Genomic DNA, 27,781 nt, shown 5'->3' on the forward strand with positions numbered 1-27,781 from the left:
AATAAATACTGTATCAAAGAATATGGGTGCATTGGTACATTTAGTGTGATATTAATCAAAGGTAGTATAGCAGGTGATTAGGAAGGTTTTGGAAACAAAGCTGGTTTGCAGTAGTGAGACCACACTTAAGAGTACCGATTCCCTATTTCCTAGGACATGGTGGAGGGCAGATTGACTGGGTGATTCTTGGGATGAAGGTGTGATGTTTGAGGGGATATTGAGCTGGAGTTTGGAAAATTGGGAGGTAGTGGTGTCATTCAAACATATAAGATTGTGAAGCAGCTTGATGGAATATACAGGCAAGCGCATTCTGCTGGTGGGAGTATTTGGAACCATAGATAAGAGAAGGGGTTACATTTTAGGATGCAGGAAGCTTTGGAATCTGCGTGTGTGAGGACAGCAAGTTTAAGGTTAATTTTTGTCCTAAACATCACTGGTGAGATTGCTCTGCATGGAGTAGGGAGACTGGCTTTTTATCGCTGTGCATAGAGCGGGGAGACTGCCTTTTTATCGCTGGTGAGATGGCTCTGCTACAGAGAGGGAGAATGTTGCCCGGGTTTTCTGCACTTTAGTTCTTTCAGTCTGAGGTTTTTTTTGTATTCTGTGTTTTTTTTGCCTGATCTTTCTCAATTTTTTTTGTGTGTGGACAAGGAGAACTCGGGGGTTGATGTGCTTGTTCCATTTTTTCTCTTTTTTTTGCTCAGGGAGGAGGAATTTGGGGGTTCATGATCGTACTGCCTTTCTTTTCTTTCTTGGTTTCATGGCTGTCTGGCGAAGAAGAATTTCAGAGCTGTATACTTTGGCAATAAATTAACCCTTGAACCCTTGAAATATTGAAGAATGTTGAGGGATAATGGGATCATTAGAAACAGGGACCTGAAGACTTGGTTTGGGTATGATCTTAGTAATTGTCTAACCAATTGTCTTCTGATACTGGTGCTCCTCATTCTTGTTTCTGCTGATAGCAATATGACAAAGTGACTTCTAATTAAAGTACTAACTGTACCATTCAAATATACAAGTATATCTTTGAAATAGAAAGCATAAAATGTGGGCTTTCACAAAGCACCCTCCAGGAGGACCATTACGTCATAGGGTTTAGAGGCTTGCATGCATCAATGATCTGGAGAGCTCTGTTGGCTGTATGCTTTGGCCCATGGGTCAAAAGGTAGAGACTAGACTAGGAGAGGTCCACTGGTCCTCCAGGTTCAGGGGCTCAGCTCAAGGCTACCAACCCTGACTGGTAAAGTGAAATTGTTACAGAAACAACAATGAAGAATCTTACATCTGCCTGCAACAGCATGGATAGACAGAGATAGAGGAACTTCATTGCTGCCCTAAACGCCAGTGATGTAACTGGTGGTAAGTTAACACAGCAATACAAGGGCATAAAAATCACATTCCCAACTATTTTAAATAGATAGCGACACCCAGGAAACTGAAGGCATTCAACCTTTCCACCACTGGCCTCTCAGTGAGGACTGATGTCCCCTGACTTCCCCCTTCTTGACGTCCACAATCATTTCCTTGGTCTTGCTGATATTTAAGTGCAAGGTTGGTGTTGAGGCACCCCCCCGAACCAGCTGATCCATTTCACTCCAGTAGGCCTCCTTGTTGCCATCTGAGATTCTGCCTGCAACAGTGGTGTTATCAGAGAATTTATAAACATCATTAAGTGCTATACTTAGTCATCAATCATGAGATTGGAGCAGAGGGCAAGGCATGCATCTTAAAGGTGCGCCTGGGTTGATTGCCAGCGAGGAGGTGTTAATACTGATCCGCACTGATTGTAGTCTCCTGATAAGGTAGCCAGGAATCTGTGTCTGTAAGAATGAATGGCAGTGGGATTGGGTCTCAGGGTAGGAATGTACAGAACAAAATCTCAATAGTTTACACACACACAAGATTCTTAATGTTACTGTGCATACTGCGCATTCTGGAGGATACAGGAAATCCAGCATGATGAAAAGAGGTCTCTATTACTATATTGCAATTAATATTGCACGGTGATGTTCTTCAGTACATTCACTACAATGGGAAAGTAAACTTTTTATACTGGCTCAATATCAGGGAAGTAACAGGATTATACATTGTGATAAGTTGTGACTGTTTCTTTCCTACTGCAGTACAAAATCAAGGGATTTACACGACTATGCTCTGACTCAGCCATTACTAATGTACTTACAGTATTTACAAAGAGAATTAGAGCCCTCTACAGGTAGTACAAGTGCACTGCACCTTCAGTTGGACAAGTTTTCGAATACAGTAAATTCAATTTGCTATTTTGTTGAAAATGTGAAGTTTCTGTAGACGTGGGGTTTATTGTATTTAATCATCCAGGCCATTTTCATTCATTTAACACCCCCCATGAAACAACACTCAAGCTCTTATAAACACGAGAAAGTCTGCAGATGCTGGAAATCCAAAGCAACACAGCACAAAATGTGAGAGGAACTTGTCAGGTCAGGCAGCGTCTATGGAAACGAATGAACTGTTGACTTTTTGGGCCCTGACTCTTCCTCAGGATTGGAAAGAATTGGAAGGTGTGGGTGGGGGAGGCAAGGAGGATAGCCAGAAGGTAATAGGTGAAGCCAGGTGGGTAAGAAAGATAAAGGGCTGGAGAGGAAAGAATCTGATAGGAGAGAAAAGAGGAACATAGGAGAAAGAAAAGGAGGAGGGGACCCAGGAAGAGATGGTAAGCAGGTGAGAAGAGGTAAAAGGCCAGAGTGGGGAATAGAAGATGGGAGGGGGAGAGTAATTTTTTTTTTATCCAGAAGGAGAAATCAGGAGAAATGCTAATGTTTGTTATGATTGTGCATGGATCTTTTTAACATTTATAATCCAAATTTTTAAATAAAATTTATTTTAATTGTATTTATCTTACTTTTGTTTGGACAAATATCCTTTCTACAATTTATATACTGAACAGTGTATTACATGAAAATCAAAAATCTACAGATGTTGAAAATCTCTAATATAAACAGAAATTGCTGGAAACTCTCATTGCCACAGGCATTATGTTGTCTGTATTTTCAGGAATTTATGTTTTTATTTATAGTCTAATGTATTTTGTCCGAGATGCCAAGATTCTGATTTGGTGATTAAGATATTCTCTCATTTGGTATTGATTGAATAGATAATTCAAATAATGCCAAATGAAAGAATGTCTTAATAATGTCAACAAGTAATTTGAAAAAAAAATTTACCCTGGATAAAGACCTCAAGTGGATTAATGTTGCTCATGCAGAATTAAAAAGCTACCAAATGTGATGAATTTGAGCTCATTAGACAAATAGATCAGAGGTGCAAAGTTTTAATGTATAGACAGTGCAGATATCAGAACCGTATCCTAACCACAACAAAGAAAAACGCAGCATTAGAAGCCAGATGGAGTTTATAACCAATCAGATAATAGTAACGTTAAGTCATTAGGAACATTCTGAGCAGTTTGTACAATTCAACCTGTTGATTCGACACTAATTTACCCTTATTACAGGCCAGGCATTGTGCAGCAGTCAGCTTCAGTAATTTAGGTTCAATACTGATCTCCAGTATGACGGAGAGCTTGCATTTTCTTCCTGTGACTGAGCCAGTTTCCCAAGGTGCTCCAATTTCCTCCCACTTCCCAAAGATGAACTTGGTTAATGGCTACCATAAGGTACCTGAAGGAACGAGGCAGGATGGAAATTTGCAGGAGATTGTTAGTAGTCATGCCTGAGTCCATAGGGAAACAAACAGGAAATGGTATTGTTTTGAGAACTGACACCAGAATGGCTTCATCCTGTATTTTTTAAGGAAATTTGAAAACCATAAATGAATTTTGAAATGAATCCTCTTGCCTCTTGTTAACTTACTATATACACAATAAATGGGTTTAATTTACTTTTTGCTTTTGTGAGATATGGTTGGGACAGATTATTTCTGTAAGTCAGTTCTGTCTGGTCTACAACCAAAAGAAAAATTGGATATTCCAAATGGCCTCAGAAATCCTGAATCTTTTAAGGAAAAAAAATCAGGAATGTTTAATAGAATCCAAGAGTTGTACCATCCCATCTTGTTCTTAGTCTTGAGTTTGTCGGCCTTTGACCATATCTGCCTAAATCTTTCCTATCCATGTAGTTACAAGTTTTTTTTTAATGTTGAATTTGTACCAGCTGCTACTACTTTCTCTGGCAGCTCATTCCAAATACCCACTACTTCAGTGTGGAAAAATTTGCCCCGTGTTCCCCTTTCACTTTAATCCTGTACCCCTTTGGTAGTGGTGCTGGTGGGGTGCAGAGGACACTGACTGACTATCTCTCCTGTCTATGCTCTATGTCCTCATGATTTTTATAGACCTCTATCCCCTCAGCCCCCCATGCTCCAGGGTAAACAGTCCCAGTCTCTCCAGTCTGTCTGTATAACTCAATCTCACCAAAACAAGCAACATACTTGCGGATCTTTTTTTTGCACGCACTCTAGCTCAATTAGATCCTTCCTGGAGCATGGTGACCAGGGCTGCATACAATACTCCCAAGTGCAGTCTCTGTAATATAATGTCCCAATTCCTGTACTCAGTGCTTCAGATTGTTATTTATTGAGTTCAGGTATGAACAAGTTCAAGTTTGAGTCAGCGATGATTGTGTAATCCTCCAAAGAAGAATAACCTGTTTTAAGAATAATACAAGTCAGTCATCATTTGGTTTAGGTAGTTTAAAAATTGTGTGCAGTAAAGCACTGCACACGTATATTTATTGGGTTATGCATATTGTGATTGTTTTATTTCTCTACAAAATTCAACAGAAAAACAGTTAAAAATGAAACTTTGATTGTAAATGTCTGTTGGTTGGAGGAACCACACCTTATATTCCGTCTGTGTAGCCTCCAACCTGATGACATGAACATCAGTCTTTTGAACTTCCCATAATGGTCCCAGTGTCCTCTCCTTCATCATTCCCCATCCCCTTTTCTCTTTCACCATCTCCTTGCCTGCCCATCGCCTCCCTCTGGCGCTCCTCACCCTTTCTCCCATAGCTTTTTGTTCTCTCCTGTCATACTCCCCTTTCTCCAGCCTATCTCTTTCACCAATCAATTTCCCAGCCCTTTACTTCATTCCTCCTCCCCCACCCGGCCCGGTTTCACCTATCACCTAATCTTTCTCCCTCCCCTCCCCCATATTTTAAATCTACTCCTCATCTTTTCTTCACCTGTCCTGCCAAAAGGTCTCAGCCCGAAACGTTGACTGAATTTTTTTCCATAAATGCTACCTGGCCTGCTGATTTCTTCCAGCATTTTGTGTGTGTTGCTTGGATTTCCAGCATCTGCAGACTTTCTCTTGTTTGTATGTTGCCGCTAAAATGAGAACCAAATAAAAATAGAGATATGAAAGACTACAAATGCTGGAAGTCTGGAGAGCACGTGAAATATCAGAGGACCTTTGAGTCGAGTAGCAACTACGGAGGGAAATAGTTGGCATTTCGGATTGATACCCTGCATCAGCATTTGAAAGAAAGAGGGAGATAGCCAGTATAAAAGCTGGGAAAAGGGGTGGACCACGTGTTGGTTGGTGCTAGGTGGACTTAGGTGAGATAGATTGATAGGCAGGTGGCTGAAGAAGGTAGAATCTGACAGGAGAGTTCACTGGACCAATGAATAAAGAAGGTGATGGGAACCATCAGGAGGAACATGTGGGTAATGGGCAGATTGAAAGGGTGAGGGAGGGGAAAGGGGGTGATGGGGGCAGTGGGAGCTAAAAGGAGGAGGGATCAGAGGGGAAGTAGGAGGGGCCAAACCTGAAGTGTTCCTTTCAGGTCAAGTAGTACTTAACATGTGAATGAATTGCTGTTTATTGCACTAAGCATTCCCAGCATTGCCTTCTCTACATCAGTGAGGCCCAATGAATATTGGGGTATTGCAATGTCTGCCATAACGGCTGGAATCTCTTGGTAGTCAACTATTTTAATTCCACTTCCTATCCACACCAACATGTCTGTTTTCAGCCTCTTCTACTTTCACATTAAGAATAATCGCCAACGTGAAGGCTTGTACATTGATTTCTCGAACTTCCAGTAACTACTCCCCTCTGATTGCCCTCTTTTGTTTCCCACCATTCTATCTTTATGGAAGTAACAAAAATAATGGAAACGCTCAGCCAATCAGTTAGCGTTGGTAGAAAGAGAAACAATGTTTTGGGTCAATGACTCTTCATCACAACTGGAAAAATGTAGAAAAGATTTAACTTTTCCAGTTTTCATGAAGGTTCTTCACTTTTTGTTTCCCTCTTTGCATGGGTTACCTAATCTGCCAAACACTCATGGCGCATTCAGTTTTTGATTACAATTTCCAGCACCTGTACTTCTTAAAGGAGTCAAAGCACATTCATTATCGAAGTATGTAAGCAGTGCATAACTCTAGTAGTTCTCTTCCCACAAACAGCCACGAAACAAAGAACAAAAGAACCTGTTCAAAGTAAAGGTGTTAAACCCCTCCCCCACTCACAAAAAAATTACACAAATGCTAACAATTTTTTAAAAAATGAAAACACAAAATCAAAAGGCATATTTTGGTTCAGCTCAGTGTTCATTATCTGCAGGCCACCCCATTCAAAAATTGCCCAAAAATAGCAACAGAAAGAGGAGTGAACAGAAAGTAGAACAAATCATAATATCCAGTCTACAAACCAGGTCGATTAAACCTTGCTCCTGCACCATCCTCCAACAGCATCGAGGGAGAGAGAGAGAGATTGCTCTAACGCAAGGACATTCTCTCAGGAGCAGTGAGAAAGAAACCGCCACATTCTTCCTGCAGCAGCGAGCGAGGGGCTGGTAGATGGCGCTGAACACCCGCTCGCCTTCTGCACTTGAGTCGATGATTTCACTCTTCTTCGGTGCATTAATCGGTGAGAGGTAGAGTTGATCATGGGCTCAGACCTCATCTCCAGGCTTTCTGGCTTCCATGCCGCACATTTTGCTTACAGCCTCTTAGAACCAAAAATGCACCACCAAAATGTAGTCAATAGGCTCCAACAGTAGCAGAACCACATCTAAAGTAAAAAGATATTAAGGAATTGCTTTGTGACCCATCATGAGGATGGTGCATTTGGTAGCCATCTTTGGTAGCTTCAATTAATAGAAAACCTACTTTGCTATTGATGATAAAGACTACTTAAAGAAAGTTGTGACTGGTTGCCTAGACCAGGGGTCAGCAACCTTTACCACTGAAAGAGCCACTTGGACCCGTTTCCCACAGAAAAGAAAACACTGGGAGCCGCAAAACCCGTTTGACATTTAAAATGAAATAACACTGCATACAACGTTTTGTTTTGCCTTTATGCTATGTATAAATAAACTATAATGTGTTGCATTTATGAAATTGATGAACTCCTGCAGAGAAAACGAAATTACATTTCTGCATGCAACAAAAACATTTTGAACTCCGAAAAAAAGACGTTGGGTTGAAGGTTACTTTTAAGTAAAATACTCAACGTCTATTTGAGTCCTTCTTGTATTTATGAAAAACGCCAAACTTAAATTTGCCGCCAGCAGCAAACCAAAAATAACGTCAGCCAGCTGTCAACCTGAAAAATAAAAGGACTATTTCACTGAACAATGAAAACATATGAATATACGTAAAATAATACGCAATTAAAATATTTATCATACTTCTTCAGGTTGACTCACACCTGACAATGCAGTCGTATTCAGTAGGGATGGATCGATGCTTAGGGGAGTGACCGGGAAGGATAATGTGTTTTTTTCCTCTCTGAACTCACAGAAGCATTTCCCAAACGATGTTTGCATTGCGATGATTGCAGAATGTAAATACTCCGAATTTATCATGTCGTGACATTGTTTGAACTCTCTCAAATTGGGGAAGTGAGACAATGTGCCTTTCTGTAAATCTCTGGCAAGCAACGTCAACTTGCGCTCGAATGCAAAACATCCTCCAACATGTGCAGGGCTGTACGTCCTTACCCCGTTGAAGAGCTGTGTTCAGCGTGTTCAGGTGCGCTGTCATGTCTACCATGAAGTGTAGCTTTTCCAGCCACTCTGGCTGTTCCAGCTCAGGAAAGTTGAGCCCTTTGCTGCCCAGGAAAGTTTTCACTTCTTCCAGACGCGCGACAAAGCGTTTCAGCACCTCCCCTCTGGACAGCCAGCGATAAAAACACGTTGTAGCGGTTGCTACATGCAGTCAGTAAACTGCAGTCAAAGATAGCTTTATTCGAACTAAACAGCCTTGCTTTTAAGCCTCCCTCAACCCGCCCCCCATGGGCGCGGATGCTGCAAAAGACACGTACTCACAAACCCCCGTAGGCTATCTCCCTTAGCCTGAACGCTGGCTAATTGTGAGCCAGTTCGGATGTGTCAGGAAATGGGTCGCCACAACGTCTTATTTAGATTGTACAAGATCACCATAATCTTCAAATTTAGATTTACATTTCAAAAACTAACAAACTAACATAAAATACATATTAATTAAATACTGACCATGTAGCGGTGTGCTACACGCAGCGCTAAAATTACGACACGGAGTCGGTAACTGCAGTCGAAGGAAAAAAACTTTATTCGAAATCTTCAGCCTCACTTTTAAGCCTCCCTCAACCTGCCCCCCCCCCCCCCATGGCGCAGAGGCTCCAAAGCTCTGTGCTCGCAAACCCCCGTAGGCTATCTTATTGTGAGTCGGTTCGGATGTGCCAGGAAAAGGGTCACCACAACCAATTATTTCCCAAAGCAACAGGGAGCCGCAGCACAGACGTAAAAGAGCCACGTGGCTCCGGAGCCGCGGGTTGCCGACCCCCGGCCTAGACAAATTGCCTTGCTAATGCATCCCCTAATCACTGGAAATGTATGAAAATGAATAAATCTGTTGACTTGACCTTGACCAACAGAGAAGAGCAAACAAAAATTTCAACTATACTATTCATTTCATATTTGACCACAATCCTATATTAGGATTATTGCTTTGTTGTTTCAACTATTTGACCAGATTCGATATAATTTTTTGTCTATCTGGAGCATACCAATTCAACATGGAAATATACCAATATTGGTTTCAGCTATTTGTTAGCTGTAAGGTTGTACGTATAGTTATATGTAACTATTTAATGTTATAATTATGTATACTGTATGTATATATAAAATCAAATTAGCCAGCCAATATGCTTGCCTGTGAATGTTGCTTCCTTCAAAACTCATGGTATCACTTGTTGCTACCAAAATTTCCACATCTAAATGGTGAAACTTTAAACCAAAAACTTGAGTGCTGTACCAAACTCTACCAAACTCTGGATAGTTAATTTCAGTATTAAAACTGTGGCCCAAATAAACCATGATAGTTACACACACAAAATGCTGGAGAAACTTAGCAGATCAGGAAGCATCTGATGAGGGTAATAAGGAGTCAATGTTTTGGGCTGAGATCCTTCATCAGGACTGGTAAGGAAGTGGAAGAAGCCAAATTAAGAGGTGGGGGAAGGGGAAGGAGTACAAGGCGGCAGCTGATACGTGAAGCCAGGTGAGAGGGAAAAGAGGTGGGTGGGCGAGGGAAGCTGAGTGAAGAGTAAGGAGGTGATGGGTGGAAAAGGTAAAGGGCTGAAGAAGAAATCTGATAGGAGAGGAGAGTGGTCCATGAGACCAGAGGGTGGTGATAGGCAGGTGAGGTGAGGAGAAGAGAAAGGGTAAGGGGGGAGCCAGAATGGGGAATAGGGAAGAAGAGAGAAATTACCAGGTCATGGAAATCAGTGTTCATGCTGTCAGATTGGAGGCTACCCAAACAGAATAGAGTTAATATTTGCATCAGGCAACTGCTTAATGAGCCCAACACGTCAATGGTTCTCCCCTATCTGGCATCTTCTCCCTTCCTTTCCAGTTTTGATGAAGGGTCTCAGCCCAAAATGTGGACTGTTTATTCATTTCCACAAAAGCTGCCTGACCTGCTGAGTTCCTGCAGAATTTTGTGTGTGTTACTTTTCGGCCTAAATGTGCAGCTCGGTAGCAATTGCAGGTGGCCTCAGCTGTTGACTGTTTTTGTCAGTGATGTCCGAACCACACTCCAAAATTGGACCAAGGTGAGGTCAGTGTCAAAGTGTGAATAAGCTGTCTGCTGAACATGTGCCAGGCTCAGACAGTTGAATACAGAGGAATGGCTGTAAGGGTTCTAAGTAAAAATGAGGTAATTTATGTTTTTAATGAATTGACTTTGTATTTTAAATACAGTGGATTCTGGTTAATCAGGGCCGCTGTTTAATCATAGCAGTCATTTATTTTGGACAACTCTTAAAAGAACAAAAACTAATTGAGAAAATGGCCGGGATATCTTTCATTTTTTTGGGACACTATGCCATTTAGTTGGAACAGGAGACCGTTACAAACAGTTTCTAACTAGTGTTAGTCATGTGTACTTCTGTGGCCGTTAGAAACTACACCATGCTCAGAGTGAACAGTTTTTCAATAGCATCATTTGCGTATGTTTGTGTTCAAAAAGCAATGATTTTAGTCACTGATAGTTGGCGAGAAATAAGCAGTAAGACTATTCAGAACTATTCTGTTCACTGCAATTTCAAGCATTTCAAGCACCTTGCAGATGCGAGAAATGGCCAGGAGAGAAAATGAAACGATTCCACTATTTCAGCAAGTTAGGAACTACAAATAATTTGGAAGGTATCAACATCATACAATTGTCAAAAGCATTGTTTGAAGGCCGTCCATTATCTGCACTAGGTGCTTGTGCTAATTTTCATTTATAGTCAATCAAGAGAACAGGGCAACGTGCAATTCTTCCATTGATTACTATTAGAAACAAATACGCAGCTTCATAGTACTGTAGTATACTGGCAGTGTTCTAATTTGTTCAGTATTTCATCTAAAAACAAAATTTGGTACTCAGTTAAAATTAATGTTTGTGTTTATCCCTTTTTAACAATTTCCATGAAATGTTGAATAATTGAGACAGCTGCTTAATTGGACTGAAATGTACTGGTCCCACTGTGTCCCAATTAACCAGAATCTAATGTATTCTTTTATTTTGCAATTTTTGATTTTTAATATATGTAAAATATTTTTAACTCTTCGGGATATTCGAAGTCCTGAACAGCCTTGACAGTCAGTTATGTCTTTAAAAATTGTCTCAGCTGGCAATTTTTTTGTGAATACATTTTGTTCTGTTCGTAACACATGATAGTGTTATTCATGCAATTTCCTCGCATCGTCCAGGGCCTTGCAATTTTGAATTATGATGATTTTGAGCAGACATTTGACACTGAATGTTATGTTGAAAGGAGTGTGGTCAGTCAGCTCAATGATGATGGCAAATTAAAATTCATTTGAATCTGTTCTGACTCGAAAAGGAGCAGTGGATGAGTGGAATTGTAAGGACATTGCTCTTTGTAAGGAAACCATAATCAAGACAATAAAGCCTAGTTGAACGGTTTCAAAACAAAATGTAAATTATCCATTTTCCTCTACAGATGCACTGAGTTCCTCCAGATTCCAGCATCTGGAATCTCAAAATTCAAAATAAATTTTGTTAGAGTACTTGTATATCACCACATACAACCCTGAGATTCTTTTTCCTGCAGGTGCACTCAGAAAATCTATAACTGTAATCTCCTGTCTCTAGGCAATAAAGTTTGATTGTTTTGCTACAAATATTTTAGCCTCTTTTGATATATTTAAAATACATCTGATATAATTGTTCATAGACATCTGATTAATTTGTTGTAGGTATTATAAAAATAAGTAACTGTTCTGGATGCTAGTAGCTTTTCTTGGTAATCCGTCAAGGTATACATAGGCAAGATTATATTTTATATAAAGAATTCCAAATGTCACAGAGGAAAAGCATTCTATTTATCCTACAAAGGTTTTGTTTGTTTAAACACCCTCTGGGTCTCAGTGGACTTAGGGCACATCATTGATTGTAGAAAACCTACTGCTAACACTATATTCAAAATTATCCCAATTTTCTATGTTTTCAAAACCATACACTGCTAGTTTAATACATTTTGAGCTGAAGTTTGGGTGTTTGTGATGTACGTTGGAAAACAAGTAAATTTTGGAAATTATGTATTTTGTGCAGAAGAGGGCCCAAATAATCATTATTCAGCTGTATTTTTTTCTGCTAGTCCGAACAGTAGTTTTAGAAATAACATTAAGTGCTCCAAGTGGCTGGCCTGTAACTCTTCCAGAGCTGCTGCAATAATCCACGAGAAGAAGTGGAATTGTTATCAGCTTTTTTGATAAAATACAGGAAATGTTGGATCGACATGTTGGGTTTTGTTAGATTGCAGATGTTTATTATGAATGGCTGCATATGATATTTTGGCATAAGATCTTACATACAGTACACAGAATAGCCACATTTTAAAAGGAAAGTAAAACTAGTTCCTTGCTGCTAATGTGGAATCCTGCTTACGTAGGACATGAGACACAATGCCATGCAATGTTTTTGTAGCCTTATTTCAAATGTAGTTTTTGACTGAAGTTTCCTCCTGCAAACACAAAGTTAGTGAAGTATTTAAATAATTGAAATTGGATTCCTTAACTGCAACTGACCTTCATTAAGAAAACTGTCTTTAAGATTAGCTTCAGTGACAAAAGTAGCCATTCCTTACTTTGCTTAAGGAGAGCCTTATTAATCAACTTCATCTAGTTGGAAAGTTTTACAAAACAAACTTAGCAAATACTGGAAATCTAAAATAAAGAAAACAGCAACTTGTCCAATAAGGCAGCACCTTTGGAAAGAGAAATGAGGTTAATATTTCGGGTCAAAGACCTCTTCAAAACTGGAAAACAACCAATGGATTCAATTTCAAGGTCTTTTTCATCTCATGTTCTAGATATTTGTTTTTTATTTATTATTATTGTTAATAATTTATTTTGCATTCTGATTGAACACTTTGGGTGGTTTTTCATTGATTCTGTTATGGCTATTCTATAGATTTATTGAGTATGCTCACAAGTAAATGAATCTCGAGGTTGTATATTGTGACATATATGTACTTTGATAATAAATTTACATTGAACAAATCAGATTTAATTTGCAGAGTTGGTAGGATTGCTATGGATACAACAAAGGGTGTATCAATGAGATCGTGAAGTCATGGTTCACCCTCTCATGAAAATAGGATGAGTTAAAAAGAGGATCGGAATGTGAAACTAAAGTAATGAAATTGGAAAGTGAGAATACAATCAAAGGAATACAAACAGCTATAGCACATGCCCTTGTAGGTCAGGCTGTACTAATGCTAAGCAAAGAATGGAGCCAATATTAAAGAGGGATTTCTTAACACAAAATTATTTAATTTCCCATGGAAAGTTAGTTTGAATATGCTACTTACCAATGTAAAAGTTTCCATAGGAATTATCAAAATAAGTTAGTGAAGTTCAATTGAAAACAACATTATTTTATTTGTTTTGTCAGTACCAACCACAGATTGATGAATCAGAATCAGAATTAGACTTATTATCACTGACATATGTCATGAAATTTGTTGTTTTGCAGCAGCAGTACAGTGGAAATATAAAATATACTATAAATTACATTAAGAACTTGGAGTATTGTGTGCAGCTCTGGTCACCTTCTGAAAGGAAAGATATCAATAAGATTGAAAGACTGCAGAGAAAATTTACAAGACTGTTGCCAGGACTTGGGGACCTGAGTTATAGGGAAAGGTTGAATAGATTAGAACTTCATTACTAGAAAAATAGAGAGCTATGGGTAAGCCTAGGAAGTTCTAAGGTAAGGATACGTTGGGCACAGCTTTGTGGGCCAAAGGACCTGTACTGTGCTGTGGGTTTTCTGTGTTCTGTTTATTCCCTAGCGCATAGGAGAGTGAGGGGAGATTAGATAGCAGTATACAAAATTATGAGGGGGATATACAAGGTAAATGCAAGCAGGCATTTTCAACTGAGGTTGGGTGAGACTAGAAATCATGGGTTAAAGGGAATGTGAGGGAGAGATAGTTCTTCACTTAGAGGGTGGTGAAACTGCTAAGAGAAGTGTTGGATATAGGTTTGATTTCAAAATTAAAAATAAATATTGGATAGGTACATGGATGGGAGGGATATGGTGGTACAGGTACAAGTTGATGGGACTAGGCAGAGTAGCAGGTCAGGATGGAGTAGATGAGCCAAAGGCAAAAAGATAACAAAAAATCATTCATTTTTAAAATAAGACGCTCTTATTCGTAGATTGTTGATTGAGCCTTGTAATTTTAAAATAGGCTGATGGATTTTCCTCTCTTCCTCTTTCTAGAGCACATGAAAAATTAGATATTAAATTTCAACTTTTGTTCATTAATTGATAATTGGTAACATACATTTTGAAAGGTAATTAAAATGGGTAGTTGTACATTTATTTGTAATAGCAGTTCAAAAAGTCTAAGAGTTCTAATTAGTGCTAAGAGTTAGTGTCGAGTTTTTATGTAGCGTGCTTTGGAAAATTTGATGTAAAGTCAACATCGGTACAAAGCTGAGTCTCAATAGTTAAATTCTTTCGTAGAATACCCGCTGGATCGATTTCACTCATCATATATTTTGTACCAGTGTATTTTTTTGAAGTGGATTTGAATGTCATCTTGTGGCTTTTAGGCTCTTTTTGTTTTCATTGGTGAACTTAAATTTTTAATATAAAAGGCAATAGTTTATCATACAGCACAGAACTCTTCGATCCACCTCACCTCAGACTGATCATGATGCCCATCTATGTTAATAGAATTTTCCTGCATGAGGGTGTGTGGCACGTGGCCAAGTGGTAGAGGCCTTGGACTAGTGATCTGAAGTGAGTTTGAGCCCCAGTCAAGGCACTGTGTTGTGTCCTTGAGCAAGGCACTTTACCACACATTGCTCCAGTCCACCCAGCTGAAAATGGGTACCGGTAAACTGCTGAGGATTAACTTCTCGATAGACTGGCGTCCTATGCGGTGGGGGTGGGGGGGAGTTGCTTCACGCCATGGAAACCGGCATAAGCACCAGCCTGATGAGCCTATAAGGCTCGGGACAGACTTTAACTAACCTAATATCCCTCTATTTTTCAAGTACCTGTCTAAATGCTTTTTTAAAAGTTGTAATTGTACGTGTCTCTACCACCACCTTTGGCAGCCTGGTCCCTCTAAACACCATCCTCTGTGGAGAAAAATCTTGAATCCCTTTTTAATTTCTCCCCTATCTTCTTAAACCTCTGCCTCTAGTTTTGGACTCCCTACCCTGGAGTAAAAGAGAGTGTAATTATCTATGCTATCTATGTCCGCTATCATCTTATAAACCTCTTTAAGGTCATCCGTCAGCCTTCTGTGCACCAGTAAGAACAAAACCAGCCTATCAATCTCTCCATGTAACTAAACCCCTCCATTCCAGGCAACATCTTTGTGAATCTTTAATGCTACCACATTCTTCAGCTTTCATATTATGATCACTGCCTCCTAAGGGTTCCTTTACCTTGAGCTCCCTATTCAAATTTGGTTCATTACACAACACCCCATCCAGAATTGCCTTTCCATAGTGGGCTCAACCGCAAGCTGGTCTAAAAAGCCGTCTCATAGGCACCCCACAAATTCCCTCTCTTGGGCTCCAGCACCAATCTGATTTTCCCCAATGTACCTGCATATTGAAAACCCTTCCCCCCTCCACCCCGCCGACTAATGTAGCATTGCCCTTACTACGTCTTTTCTATTTCCCATTGAAATTTACATTTCACGTCTTAGCTACTGTTCACAGGGGCCTGGTATATAACTCCCATCAGGGCCTTTTTACCTTTGTAATTTCTTAACTCTACCCACAAGGATTTTGCATCTTCTGATCCAATGTCACTTCTTTCTAAGAATTTGATTTCATTTTTTTTCCAACAGAGCCACCTACACCCTCTGCCTACTTGCCTGTCCTTAAAGTACAAGTAGTATTTTTGGATGTTAAGCTCCCAACTATGATCTTCTTTCAGCCACATATTGATAAGATTTGCTGCATACAACACATGGCAGCAAGTTAAAATAAATAAATACATAAATAAATAAAAATCACATTTTTTAAACATCATTTCTAATTTCATCATACTTCCCTGATTTGGTTAATTCTTAATTTGAGAGGGAAAAATCCTTTTTTCCCAAATAGCCACTTGTAAGCTGATATGTTTGGTTTTTGGTAAGGAATCTGGAGCATGAAGTGCACATTAGTGTGTGATATCAGAGTAGCAAACTTAGTTTGAATTGTTTCATTTGTCACAAAGTTGTGATTGCCAAGGTTGTTTAGTGATATTATTAAAAGAAATTTTAATGGTACAAAAATGCAAATCCTCCACAATAACAATTAAGCTGTTTTTCATAATTAATAGTCGACATCTGATTCTACACACAGTACGATTTATTAGAAAGTGATCAAATTTGTTTAAATGAAAGAACACAAGAAACAAGCAGGCACAGGTTACCTGGCCCCTCAAAGCTTGCCGTGTGTCCCAGACCTCAGTTCTTCCATCCCATTTTCCTGTAACCCTCAATTTGCTGTTCCTGTTATAAACTTATATGAATCTCAAATAAAGCTTTATAGGAGAATGTAATTATTCAAGTTCTGTATTAACGGCAGTAAGTTAGGCAAATAGTATCACAAACTTGCAAAGTTTCAAGTAGTTCCCAGATTGTGTAAGGTTTGATTGCTGTCTGTAAGCCAGTTTCTCTGCAAGTCAGAAATGTCCGTTTTCCGAAGCTATCCATGTTGCATTGTTCTGGATACACTTGCTAATAATTATTTTAATTTTATTAATTAATCACCCTATCACTACACTTGATTCAACTAATAGAATGCATGCTGTATCTAGTCATTAATGAACACAGGTTCCAACATCTCTGTGAAATGCACAGTTAAGTTGGAAATGTGGTCATGAACGCAGTTCCCAACAGGCAGAAAGTGCCTGCAGGATCCATGAAATCCATCTCACCAGTGTCCCAGGCATGTATTTGTATGTACAAGCTGCACATAAATTGGGAACTTAAGCTGGGGAGGACTTGTGACATGAAGCATGTCATTAAAACTAAGTTTATAAAAATGCTTTATGCAGATCATCCCTGTTTTTCAAAAAAGCTTGAAGTGTGAGTTAAGGCATTGTGGTTTTGGATCAATGTTGACACGAGATGTGGGATGAATATAAATTGATAATCTATGCTGCTAGGTTTTTATTGTGCACACCTTTATTACGTTGTCTAAAATGCTGGCTCACCAGTTCCAAAAACAAGCCTTGCAGGAAGCAGCGAGATTGTTTACTCCAGGCTTGCGCAATGCCCATGACATATTACAACCTGCCCATTGAGTTTTGAACTGTAGTGTTGATTGTAAAAGACATGTGACACTTCCCTTTTCCAACGGACCATAAAAATATACATTGTAAAAGAAGAAGCGACTTCTCCGCGAGCATTGTAGAGGGCGCTGCTAGCAACAGCTGCTCAGAAACCTGCTGTAACTGAGGGCGTCCATGTTGTGGCGTAGTTGAATTAAGTTAAAAGAGAAGGGTTGTCAAGTTGTTTTTTTTTTGGTTTGGCAGAACCCCCCGCCAACCGTGCATCCCAAATCTGAGCCGGGGTGGAAATAAAAATCAAGCCCGCAATCCCCGGTGGGAAGGGGGATTGGTGTGGTGTGGGGAGGGGTTGCTCCTCCATGTCCTACGCCGATACGCGGGGCAGCGGATCGGATCGGACGACCGGCCGCTTTCAGCGGGATCCCGCCGCGCCGGAGTCGCGAGCTGCGGGCGGTTGACTGGCGGCGCGGTGCGCGCGCAGCGGGGCCGAGCCTCGTCTCCGCCTCTGTGCATTGTGGGATGGCTGGACTTTAATGACCGCCATGTTGGCCATGGCGTATTGAAGCCGACAAAAGGAACCCAAACGGACCCGGGGCGAAAAAACGCCTTTCTTCCGCTTACAACCCCGCTTTCTCTTCACGGAATGGAACTAGGACCTCCAGACTCTCATCTATGATAGGTTCCAGGCGGCTCCGTGTATGTTTTACTGGGTATAGGCGTCAACATTTCATCGGCTGTTGAAAAAAAGCGCATCTTATATATATATTTATATATTTCCTTCCACCATCACCGATTTCCCCCCCCCTCCCCTTTCCCCACCACCCCCTCCTCCCTCCCGCGGTGGTGTTTGGGTTTGTAATTCGCCGCGAATACGCACACACAAACCGAGGGAGAGCCGAGAATAATGAGCAAACTGTCGTTTCGGGCAAGGGCGCTCGATGCATCGAAACCCCTGCCCGTGTATCGGTGCGAGGACTTGCCGGATCTGCACGAATATGCCTCAATCAACCGAGCCGTGCCCCAGATGCCTACGGGGATGGAGAAGGAGGAGGAATCGGTAGGTAGACGGCGCGAATCGAGGTGTTCTGCGTATCTTTTGTGTGTCTATGTGTTTTTATATCATTCCCCCCGGTCGGCGTGTTGTGTCTGGGGTGTGTGCTGTGTGTGCGCAGCTTGCGCGGCCGCCATTACACGGCTCTCGCTCGCTTCCTCCCAAACATGGGGCCGGGCCGCGGAGACGCAGGCGGCCCCGGAACCACCCACATTCCTCATTCCTCGGCTCTGGAAATCGGTGCCAGCCAGCCTGCTGCTCTGCCCACGGGCTCTGGGGGGCGGCCAGAGCCCATTCATTGACGGGGTCCCGTTTGTTTTATTTGGTTCTGGTTTTCGCGGAGGAGAGAGATTTGTTTTTTTTCACCTCTTGGAGTACAAAAGGTCACGTGATTGTTCAGGGGCAGCCATTTTGTTGTTTCTCCGTGTCTCTGGGTTGGGCACGAGCGGCGGCTGTGGCCGCTCTCGGCAGCAGGGTGGCGCTAGAGAGCGCGGCTCCGGCTGGAGGGGGTTGCGGCTCTCCGGGGCTGGGGGGTGTGCTCCTGCTCTCATGATAACATGCAGGCTTCGCGCTGCTGTTGTCACTTGCACCAACATCTTACGCTCTAGCAAAGTGTTTGGATGTGCTGGCAGGGCACGATCGTGGAAGGATATTGTTTTTATCTCGACACGTGCATACTGCAGTTGTACGTTAGTGTATGCCCGGAGATCTAAACTCTCTTTAAACTTTGTAATTTTTTTTGCTCAAGTTTTGTAGAGTAGTTAATATGGGACATTGACGGACTGGCAATAGTTGTCTTGCATCCATGTTTCTAAATGAAAGTTGTGTGTAATATTCAATGGTGCATGTTCCTCAAACGTTGCAGTGGAATTTGTTGCAGTCCTAGAATTTGTAATGTTTTGGTGCGAAGAGGCTACATATTCAAGTTATTACAAAATTAAAATTATTCAGCATACACTCTAATCTAAATCCAAAAATATATATATTCAAGGAGCTAAAGCAGTATGAAACTATTGGTTACAGCTGATGTTCCAGCTTTGTTGGGAATTGTATACTGATATTATTGATTTTGCAACGTGTCTTCTCACTCTCCCATCTCTCCCCTCACTTTACCTTAGTATTTGTTTGAAAGTATCTTGTTGGACTAATCACTGGTAGCGCCCAGACGGTTGAGAGTTTCTCAACTCCTGGTATCTGTTATCACCGTGTAGTTTATATGTTCTCAACACACAGCGCATCGTGTGCCATTGTAGGGAACTTCAGCAAAGAAACTGGTCCTTTTGGCCACTGAGTCTGCACTGCCCATCAATTTCACTAATCTGGCCCGAACTCCACATTGCCTTCAACTCCCCTCATTATTCAACCTGCACTTAACCAACCAACCATTGGGATGTGGGAGGACACCTCTGTGGAAAATGTTCAAAGTCAGCAACAGTGAAGGTGGTGATTAAACCTGGATTGGTCTGTACTATGGGGAGAGTGATTTTAGGGTATTTTTGTAGATGAAATGCAAATTATGTAATATTTCATTGATTCATTTATATAGATCTATAGCTTTAATAGACAGGTGTGTACATTGGAAAACCATGGACCATGTTTGAGACAAAAACCTTTAGCTAAAAGGGGTGCATTTTAACCATTGCCCTGGGAGTTGCATGTTCTTTACACAGTTTTTAATGTAGAGATATAAACAGGAGAACATTTACAGATGCTGGGAATCCAAAGCAACACAAAATGCTGGAGGAAAAATTTTGGCCTGCTGATTTCCTCCTGCATTTTGTGTGTGTTGCTATGCCTTTTGTATTTGAGACTCTATATAAACTTTGTATATCCATTTGCTTTAGCGTTTGAAATCTGGTATGCAGCTTTCACTTTTCAGAGTTCCTCCGCATTTCTTCACAACCAAATGAATTATCTTTGAACTATCATTGATAAATTACCTGTAGTCATTCAAATGCCAAGTAAACTGTAGTTTTAATCAATCTGAGGGAGCTTTGGATGCAAATGCCATAGGACCTTTTGACACTTAACAGGGAATCAAAGGGTGGTAGCACTCTTCAAAGGCTATGATCAGACCAGAGGTTCATCTATTCATCTATTGTTTTAGTCTGGGACTAGTGCAGTGACACTTTCTTTCAAATAAGATGTTAAACTGGAGTTCTACCTATCTCTTGGATTAAAGATTTAGTGGCTCTGTTTGGATAAGACTAGTGGTGTAACCCAGTATTATCATTTTTGTCATCTTTGTATAGAGTTCATGAGATGAGTTAGTTACCTTAGGGCAATTAACATTGTGGTTGTCACTCTGGACGAGTGTATGTTGTGCTTCTGACTTGAGCAAGTATGGTGCCATTGACCCAGTGGTAGAGTATTTCAAAGAATGATTGAAACTGCTTGCCAATATGTTGAAATTGGCATTCAAGTATTGGACAATCACATAGCACATAAACATATCATTTTAGGTCACTTTGTCCATGCTGACTGTGCCTATATATGCTGATCTTATTTGCACACATTAGGCCTGTATCCCTCTATTCCTTTTCTAAGTACCCATTCAACCATGTCTTATTTGTTGTATCTGTTTCTTTTACCTCCTGCGATATTGTTCAGATTTTCATGACCTTCTCTATTGGGGGGGGGGGGGATAGACCTCCTAACTCCTTAAATTTTTTTCCCCTCACCTTAAATTATAGCCACTAGTTTTAGACTGGCCTGCCTTATTTAAATATTCTGACTGAATATCCAATCTTTGGCCATCATAAGTTTAAGAACTGCTAAGGTCACCATTTGGCCTCATATGTTCTAGTGAGATTAAACGTGACCTTTTTTGCTTGGCACCATAACCTTTCATTCTAGGCAATGTCCTGATTAATCTCTTCTACAACTGCAACATGACATCCCAACCACTGTACTTGGTCCTTGGCCTATGAAGGCAAGCTTTACCAAACACTGCCTTGACAATCCTGTGCATCTATATTGCTACTTTCAGGAGATTGTTGAGTTCCCTCTGTACATTATTGCTCCTGAGGTCCTTACTGTATACATGATGTGTAATACTTAATATATTCCCAAATGCCAATTACATTTGTTCCTGTTTTATGGGAAATTGCCAATAAATCTGTTATATGTGTAGTATTTCATTTGAAAAGCACAAATTAAACATGCTAATTATACTAATTGATTTCTGAAATTTTTAATTTATGCTTCCAGCTCTCTCTGTAAATTGATATGATAGGTTGGTCCATGTTGTAGTCCAGTATTCTGTTGTAGGTGAAGCAAAGCTCAAGGATAGCTTTAGTTCCACGGTTATTAGACTCTTTATCTCTGAATCTACCTTGTCTTGACCCTTGCACCTGACTAGCTTCTCACTGTAATTAGTTACATGTAACAATAAGTGTAATATGTATTATTAAAGCTTAACTTCTTAGGAAAAATGTTTTTGTAACTACTTCATTTAAAAAAAATTAGATACTGAATTATCTGTCAAATATAATTAAGTGATGCTATTTCACGAATGCTATGATCCAAGGTGTTTGATTTTGGTGTGTTTATAAAGTTTTGCATGGAAAATTGTAGTTCATTTCGGGATGTACTAAGCAGAGATCCCATTTTGGCTTCATTGAATTAATATACTCCCAATATAATAGAGGTGGCTGAATATATTGATTCAGAAAGTTTTTGTACTTGGACAATATAATATCAGCACAGCAACTTATAGGTGAGATTAGTAGAAATCTGTTCAGATTCTGGAGCAGTATTCTTCTTGTGATTATTTCTGCTCTCGCGTGTTTGGAAATGTCTCAGATTAATACATGGTTCAAATAGTTATTTAAGGATATCCAAAATATGAATTGTAATTTAAAAATTTGGACCAAAAATTAACTTAAAATAGTTGACACTTTTGGTAGAAATGCTGCATCAGGATCTGAATTCAAGAATTTTGACTATTCTTCCACTACACTCACCAACAGATGCTTGTCAAACCAATGGATTCCTCCAGCAAATTGTTGCTCCATATTTCAGCATCTGCAATCTTGTCTCCCCTCCCTTTTATACCTGGATAATAAGAGTTTCAAAAATCAGAACAGGAAGAGGCTATCTGGCCATTCGAGCCTGCTACACCGTTTGATAAAATTGTGGCTGATCTGGTCATCTATTCAGCTCTACCTAGATGTGTTTAGCCCATAACCCTTAAATCCCATGGCTGGGTGGAGAGTTCCACGGATTCACCGTTTTCTGGGAAAAGCCGTTTCTCCTCCTCTCCATCCTAAATCTATTCCCCCAAATCTTGAAGCTATGTTTCCTTAGTCTCATTTACTAGTAGAAACAACTTCCCTATCTTGATCTTATTTAACCCTTTCATAATTTTATGTTTGTATAAAATCCCCCTCTGTCTTCAGAAATCCAGCGAGTATACTCCCAGGCAGCTCAATCTCTCCTTAATCTTTCCCTTCGTCTCTCGAATCAACTTGGTGAACCTCCTCTGCAATGCCTCCAAAGCCAGAATTGCATACCAGTGCTTCAGGCATGATGTCACCAGTACCCTATACAGTTGCTTCACAACTTTACTGCTCCTAAGTTCAATCCCTCCAGCAATTGAAGACCAACATTATTTCTTTAGGCAGAACATATTGAATCTGGAATTCATTGTCACAGATGGCTTTGCAGGCCAGGTATATTTAGAGCAGAGTTTGATAGGTTCCTGATTAGCAAGGTCATCAAAGGTTATGGGGAGAAGGTAGGAGAATGGGGTTGAGAGGGATAATAATCATCCATGACAGAATGGTGGAGCAGATGGGACAAATAGTCTAATTCTGGCCCTATGTCTTATAATATTCCAAACTGGTCTCGTCAAGGGTTTTTACAATTTTAGCAAGATTGCTTGTTCCTTATACTCGAATCGGTAGACCATTTGACTTCTGAAATGCTTGTTGTACTTGTTTTTAGTTACTTAAGCACAAGAGCACCCAAGTATATTTGCTCATCAATACTTCACAAACTGATGCCATTTAAATAATATGCTGCTTTTACTCTTAGAGATCTTAACATTTATGTTGTATTGCATCTCCTTTGGCTCAGTCTAGCTAAATTACCTTAGGGCTTTTCTACATTTTCTGTCATTCACACTTCCACTTCATTGATGCATAATATGAACAGATGAGGTCCAAGCACTGCTTCCTGTAGTACAACCATCTGCCCCTCCAAAAAATGATCCGTTCATTCAAGTCATCCAATTTGCAAGCCATGTCAATGCATTAACCCAAAAACCAGAAAACTCCTTGGGGTTTGTCAAATATGATCCATATACACTTTGTAAATCCTGGTAGTCTCAAGCATGTCACTTATTGCTGACACTAGGGTCGTTGCACAGTGGTTTCTAGTTTTCTTTCTTTCTCCCAATTTTTTTAACTAGCAGTTTTATAGTTGCCTCCCTCCAGTCCAGTGGATTTGTTTGCTAATGTACAGAATTCTGGTATGGTAGTTTAGTTTATCATATGCATGGATGCAATGTAATTTCTTGTTCACCTGAAGCCCTTGAAGTGACCAGGATCCACAGTAATAAGGAATATAGCTATTTAAAAACAATGACAAGTGAAATCAGCTGGAAGGTTCAAAGGATGTCCAATGCATCCACTAATTCTACAGCTACCTTTTTGGGTACTCTAGGTGTAGATCAGTCTTTAGGGAATTATCGGCTTTTACGGCCATTATTTTTTTCATTACTTTCTTACTGGTACTATTTTAGTTCATAGATGCTTGGTTCCCTAACATCTGATCACTTTCTAACCCCTTTTGAAGAAGAATAAACAAAAGCATGTTTTAATTGATCTGCCATTTCCTATTCAATTATAATGGTTTCTGACTAGGGAATCTACACTGAGTGTTTTAATCCTTTTATATATTTATAGTTAAGCAAGCTGGTGGTGGAAGACCTTTGTGTTTTTGTTGTACAGTCAGAGTCTAAGCAGCAGCTTCTACGTTGGTGGGGGGAAGGGGGCTGTTAGTGAAAATGTTGCAAATGTGGCTTTCAGATGATATGTGTTTATTTTAAAAAATAACTGGTACAATTTAGAAACTGCTGATGGAACTTTTTAACCACAGATGAGATTCAATTATAGCTGGCAGCCATTTAAATTAGAACGATGACCTTTTCAGCATTTTAATCACCACACTGATCATTTGGAATTGGATATTTTAGAAATGTCTGCTTGAGAGGTAAATATTTGACACTTTTTTTCAGTTCTGCTGGAATTTGTGAGGGGAGGAGGTGTCAGGAGACAATAATTGGCAGGTTTACTGGGGATAATTCTGTAATGGAAAACTTGCTAATTACGCTGGTTTTGTGAATGTTTGATTTTATGAACCAAATGCAATAGGAGCCAAACATATGCAATAGGTATTGAGGGGATGTACAGAGGGATCTTTGGGTTCAAGTCCATAGCTCTCTGAAAGTGTCTGCACATGTGTTTTTTAGGAGGGAGGTTAAATACGGCATACTTGCTTTTATTAAACAGGGCTTTGATATTGTGTCATGATGTTGCAGCGTTATGAAATTCTGGTTAGGCTGCATCTGGAGTGTTACATTGATTTCTGGTAGCCCCAAGATAAACATGTGGAGGTTTTGGAGAGAGTATAGAAAAAGTTTTATCAGGATGTTGCCTGGATTGAGGGCATGTATTTACAAGAAGAGATTGGACAAACTTGGGCTATTTTCTCTGCTTGAGATCAGATAGAAGTTTGAGATTGATAGACATGGATAGACAACTAGTGTCTTCTTCCCTGAATTCAAAGTAATGTTATCACTATTCTACCATGAGATTAATATTAGTGCATTCCCATAGAACAGAGGAAAACAGACAGACACACTTTATTGATCCTGAGGGAAATTGGGCTTCGTTATAGTTGCACCAACCAAGAATAGTGCAGAAATATAGCAGTATAAACCATAAATAATTAAATAATAATAAGTAAATTCTGCCAAGTGGAAATAAGTCTAGGATCAGCCTATTGGCTCAGGGTGTCTGACACTCCGAGGGAGGAGTTGTAAAGTTTGATGGCCACCGGCAGGAATGACTTCCTATGCGCTCAGTATCGCATCTCGGTGGAATGAGTCTGGCTGAATGTACTCCTGTGCCTAACCAGTGCATTTTGGAGTGGATGGGAGACATTGTCCAAGATGGCATGCAACTTGACATACAATACAATAGAATGAATTAAAACTATACTACTTAGGCTAATAAACAGCTAACATGCAAAAAGACAAACTGCAAATACAATTGCAGGAAAAAGTTTGTGAATCCTTTGCAGTTACTTGGTTTTCTGCATTAATTACTCAATGTGGTCTGATCCTCATCACAATAATAGACACAATCTGCCTAAACTAACAACACCCAAACAATTCTTTCATGTCTTTGTTGAACACATTGTTTAATCATTCACTGTCCAGGCTGGAAAAAGTATGCAAACTCTTGTATTTAACAACTAGTAGAACCCCTTCAGGAGCAAAAACCTCCACGAAACATTTTCTGTAGCTGATGATCATACTTGTACAGTGGCGAGGAAGAGTTTTAGACCATTTCCCCCCCCCCCCCCCATACAAAACTTTTTTTTTAGTTCATCAATATTTCTGGGATACCTCTATTTCTGAACAACCCTCTTCAGGTATGCTACAGCATCTCAATTGTGTTAAGGTCTGAACTCTGACTTGGCTATTTCAAAATACAAATTTTCTGTTTTTTAAAACCATTCTGTAGTTGATTTACTCATGTGTTTCAGATCATTGCATCATCCAGCTTTTTTTTAAGCTCCAGGTGACAAATGGCTACGCTGATACTCTCCTATGGAATGACTTGGTGCAATTTTAAATACATTTTTCCTCAACGATTGCAAGCTGTCCTGTCTGAGGCAGCAAAGCAGCCCGAAACCATTATGCTCCTTCCACCATGCTTCAGTTAGAGTGAGGTTTTGATGTTGGTGTGCATTGCCTTTTTTCCTCCAAAAGTTCAACTTTTGTCTCATCTGTCTACAGAACGTTGTGCCAGAAGCATTGTAGAACATCCAGGTGGCCTTTTGCAAACTTGAGATGTGCAGCAATGCTTTGTTTTTTGAGAGCAGTGGTGTCCTCCATGGTGTCCTTCCACAAACACCATTCTTGTTCAGTGTTTTGCTTACACTGGACACATGAATAGAGACTTTGGCAAGTTCTAGAGATTTCTGCAGGTCTTTTGGTGTGAGCTTTGCAGGACGCCCACTTGTGGGGAGAGTAGCAACAGTACTGACCTTCCTCCATTTGAAGACAATTTGTCTTACTGTGGACTGATGAACACTTGGGTCTTTAGAAATACTTTTTTAGCCTTTTCCAGCTTCATGTCTCTCTACAATTCTTCTAAGGTCCTCTGAAAGTTGTGTTGATCAAGGCATGGTGCTTATAAACAGATCTTGATAAGAGAACACTCTTGTATAGGGCACCTCAACAACCCACACTTCCAATCTCATCAATTGGAACACCTGACTCCAAATAAATTTTGTAGAACCCAGAGGTTCACATACTTTCTTAACCTAGACTGTGATTGCTTAAATGGTGTACTCCATATTGACAAGAAGTAGTGCAAATGTTTGTACTGGTTGGGGCAGGTTTTGTTTGTCTATTTTTGTGACTTTGATAAAGATCAGACCACATTTTATGAGCGATTAATGCAAAGAGTTCATAAACTTTTTCTTGCAACTGCACAATAACTTAAATAAATAAAAATGACATCATGAGTTGTAGAGCCCATGAGTAAGGCAGTATTGAAACAATCGATGCTGGTTCAGAAACCTGATGTGGGACCCAATGCCTCTGACACTCCATTGTGCATCTACTGTAGAGAAGTTTGTCAAAGTTTTAGATGGCATGCCGAAAGTGTGCAAACCTAGGAAAGTAGAGGCACTGTCGTGCTGTTGGGATGTCTAATACCAGAGGCCTTGTATTTAAAGGGAAAGGCAGCCAGTTAAAAGGGGATGTGTGAGGCAAGTGTTTCTTTTACACAGTTTGATAGATTTCTGGAATGGGCTGCCTGGAGTGGTGGTGGGGGAAAATATGACGGGCTTTTAGGTAGGCACATGAATCTGCAGAGAATGGAGGGATATGGATGTGTAGGTAGAAAGAAATGGTTAAGTTGGGCATTTTAACTTGGTTCAAAATCGAGGGCATAAAGGCCTATTCCTCTGCACTGTTCTATTTTTTTATAACATTTTAAAAAAAATCTGTTCAGTCATATAATAGACTGGGATCACTTTGCTTCCAAAAGGATGCATTATGTAAATCTACCTGAAGTTACAATTTCTTACTGTGTTGCTGCATTCCCACCTTCTGCCAACTTCTATACTGTTTCCGTAACCCTTCAGATAATATTTGATATCACTGAATCATTGAACTTCACACTAACTGCAGATTTGAGAATTGTTGTTTAATTCCATGAGAAATATAACATC

General features: G+C 40.1%; 1 protein-coding gene across 3 annotated transcripts in view; it reads left to right on the forward strand.

The window, feature by feature from the left end:
* Window positions 1-27,781, forward strand: part of LOC132395410 (enhancer of polycomb homolog 1-like) — a 189,795-nt gene that overhangs the window by 51,577 nt on the left and 110,437 nt on the right. Inside the window, exon 1 of one of the 3 annotated variants that reach the window (XM_059971955.1) lies at window positions 17,718-18,313. The exons of 1 other annotated variant lie outside the window; for it this stretch is intronic. In XM_059971955.1, coding sequence (XP_059827938.1) covers window positions 18,161-18,313 — 153 coding nt within the window. In that variant the 5' untranslated portion in view covers window positions 17,718-18,160. Of the gene's footprint in view, window positions 1-17,717; window positions 18,314-27,781 lie in introns of those variants that run through there. One more of the 3 variants, XM_059971954.1, reaches the window with a different exon arrangement.

This window comes from Hypanus sabinus, chromosome 6 (genome assembly GCF_030144855.1).
Source record: "Hypanus sabinus isolate sHypSab1 chromosome 6, sHypSab1.hap1, whole genome shotgun sequence".
NCBI classification, from domain to species: domain Eukaryota; kingdom Metazoa; phylum Chordata; class Chondrichthyes; order Myliobatiformes; family Dasyatidae; genus Hypanus; species Hypanus sabinus.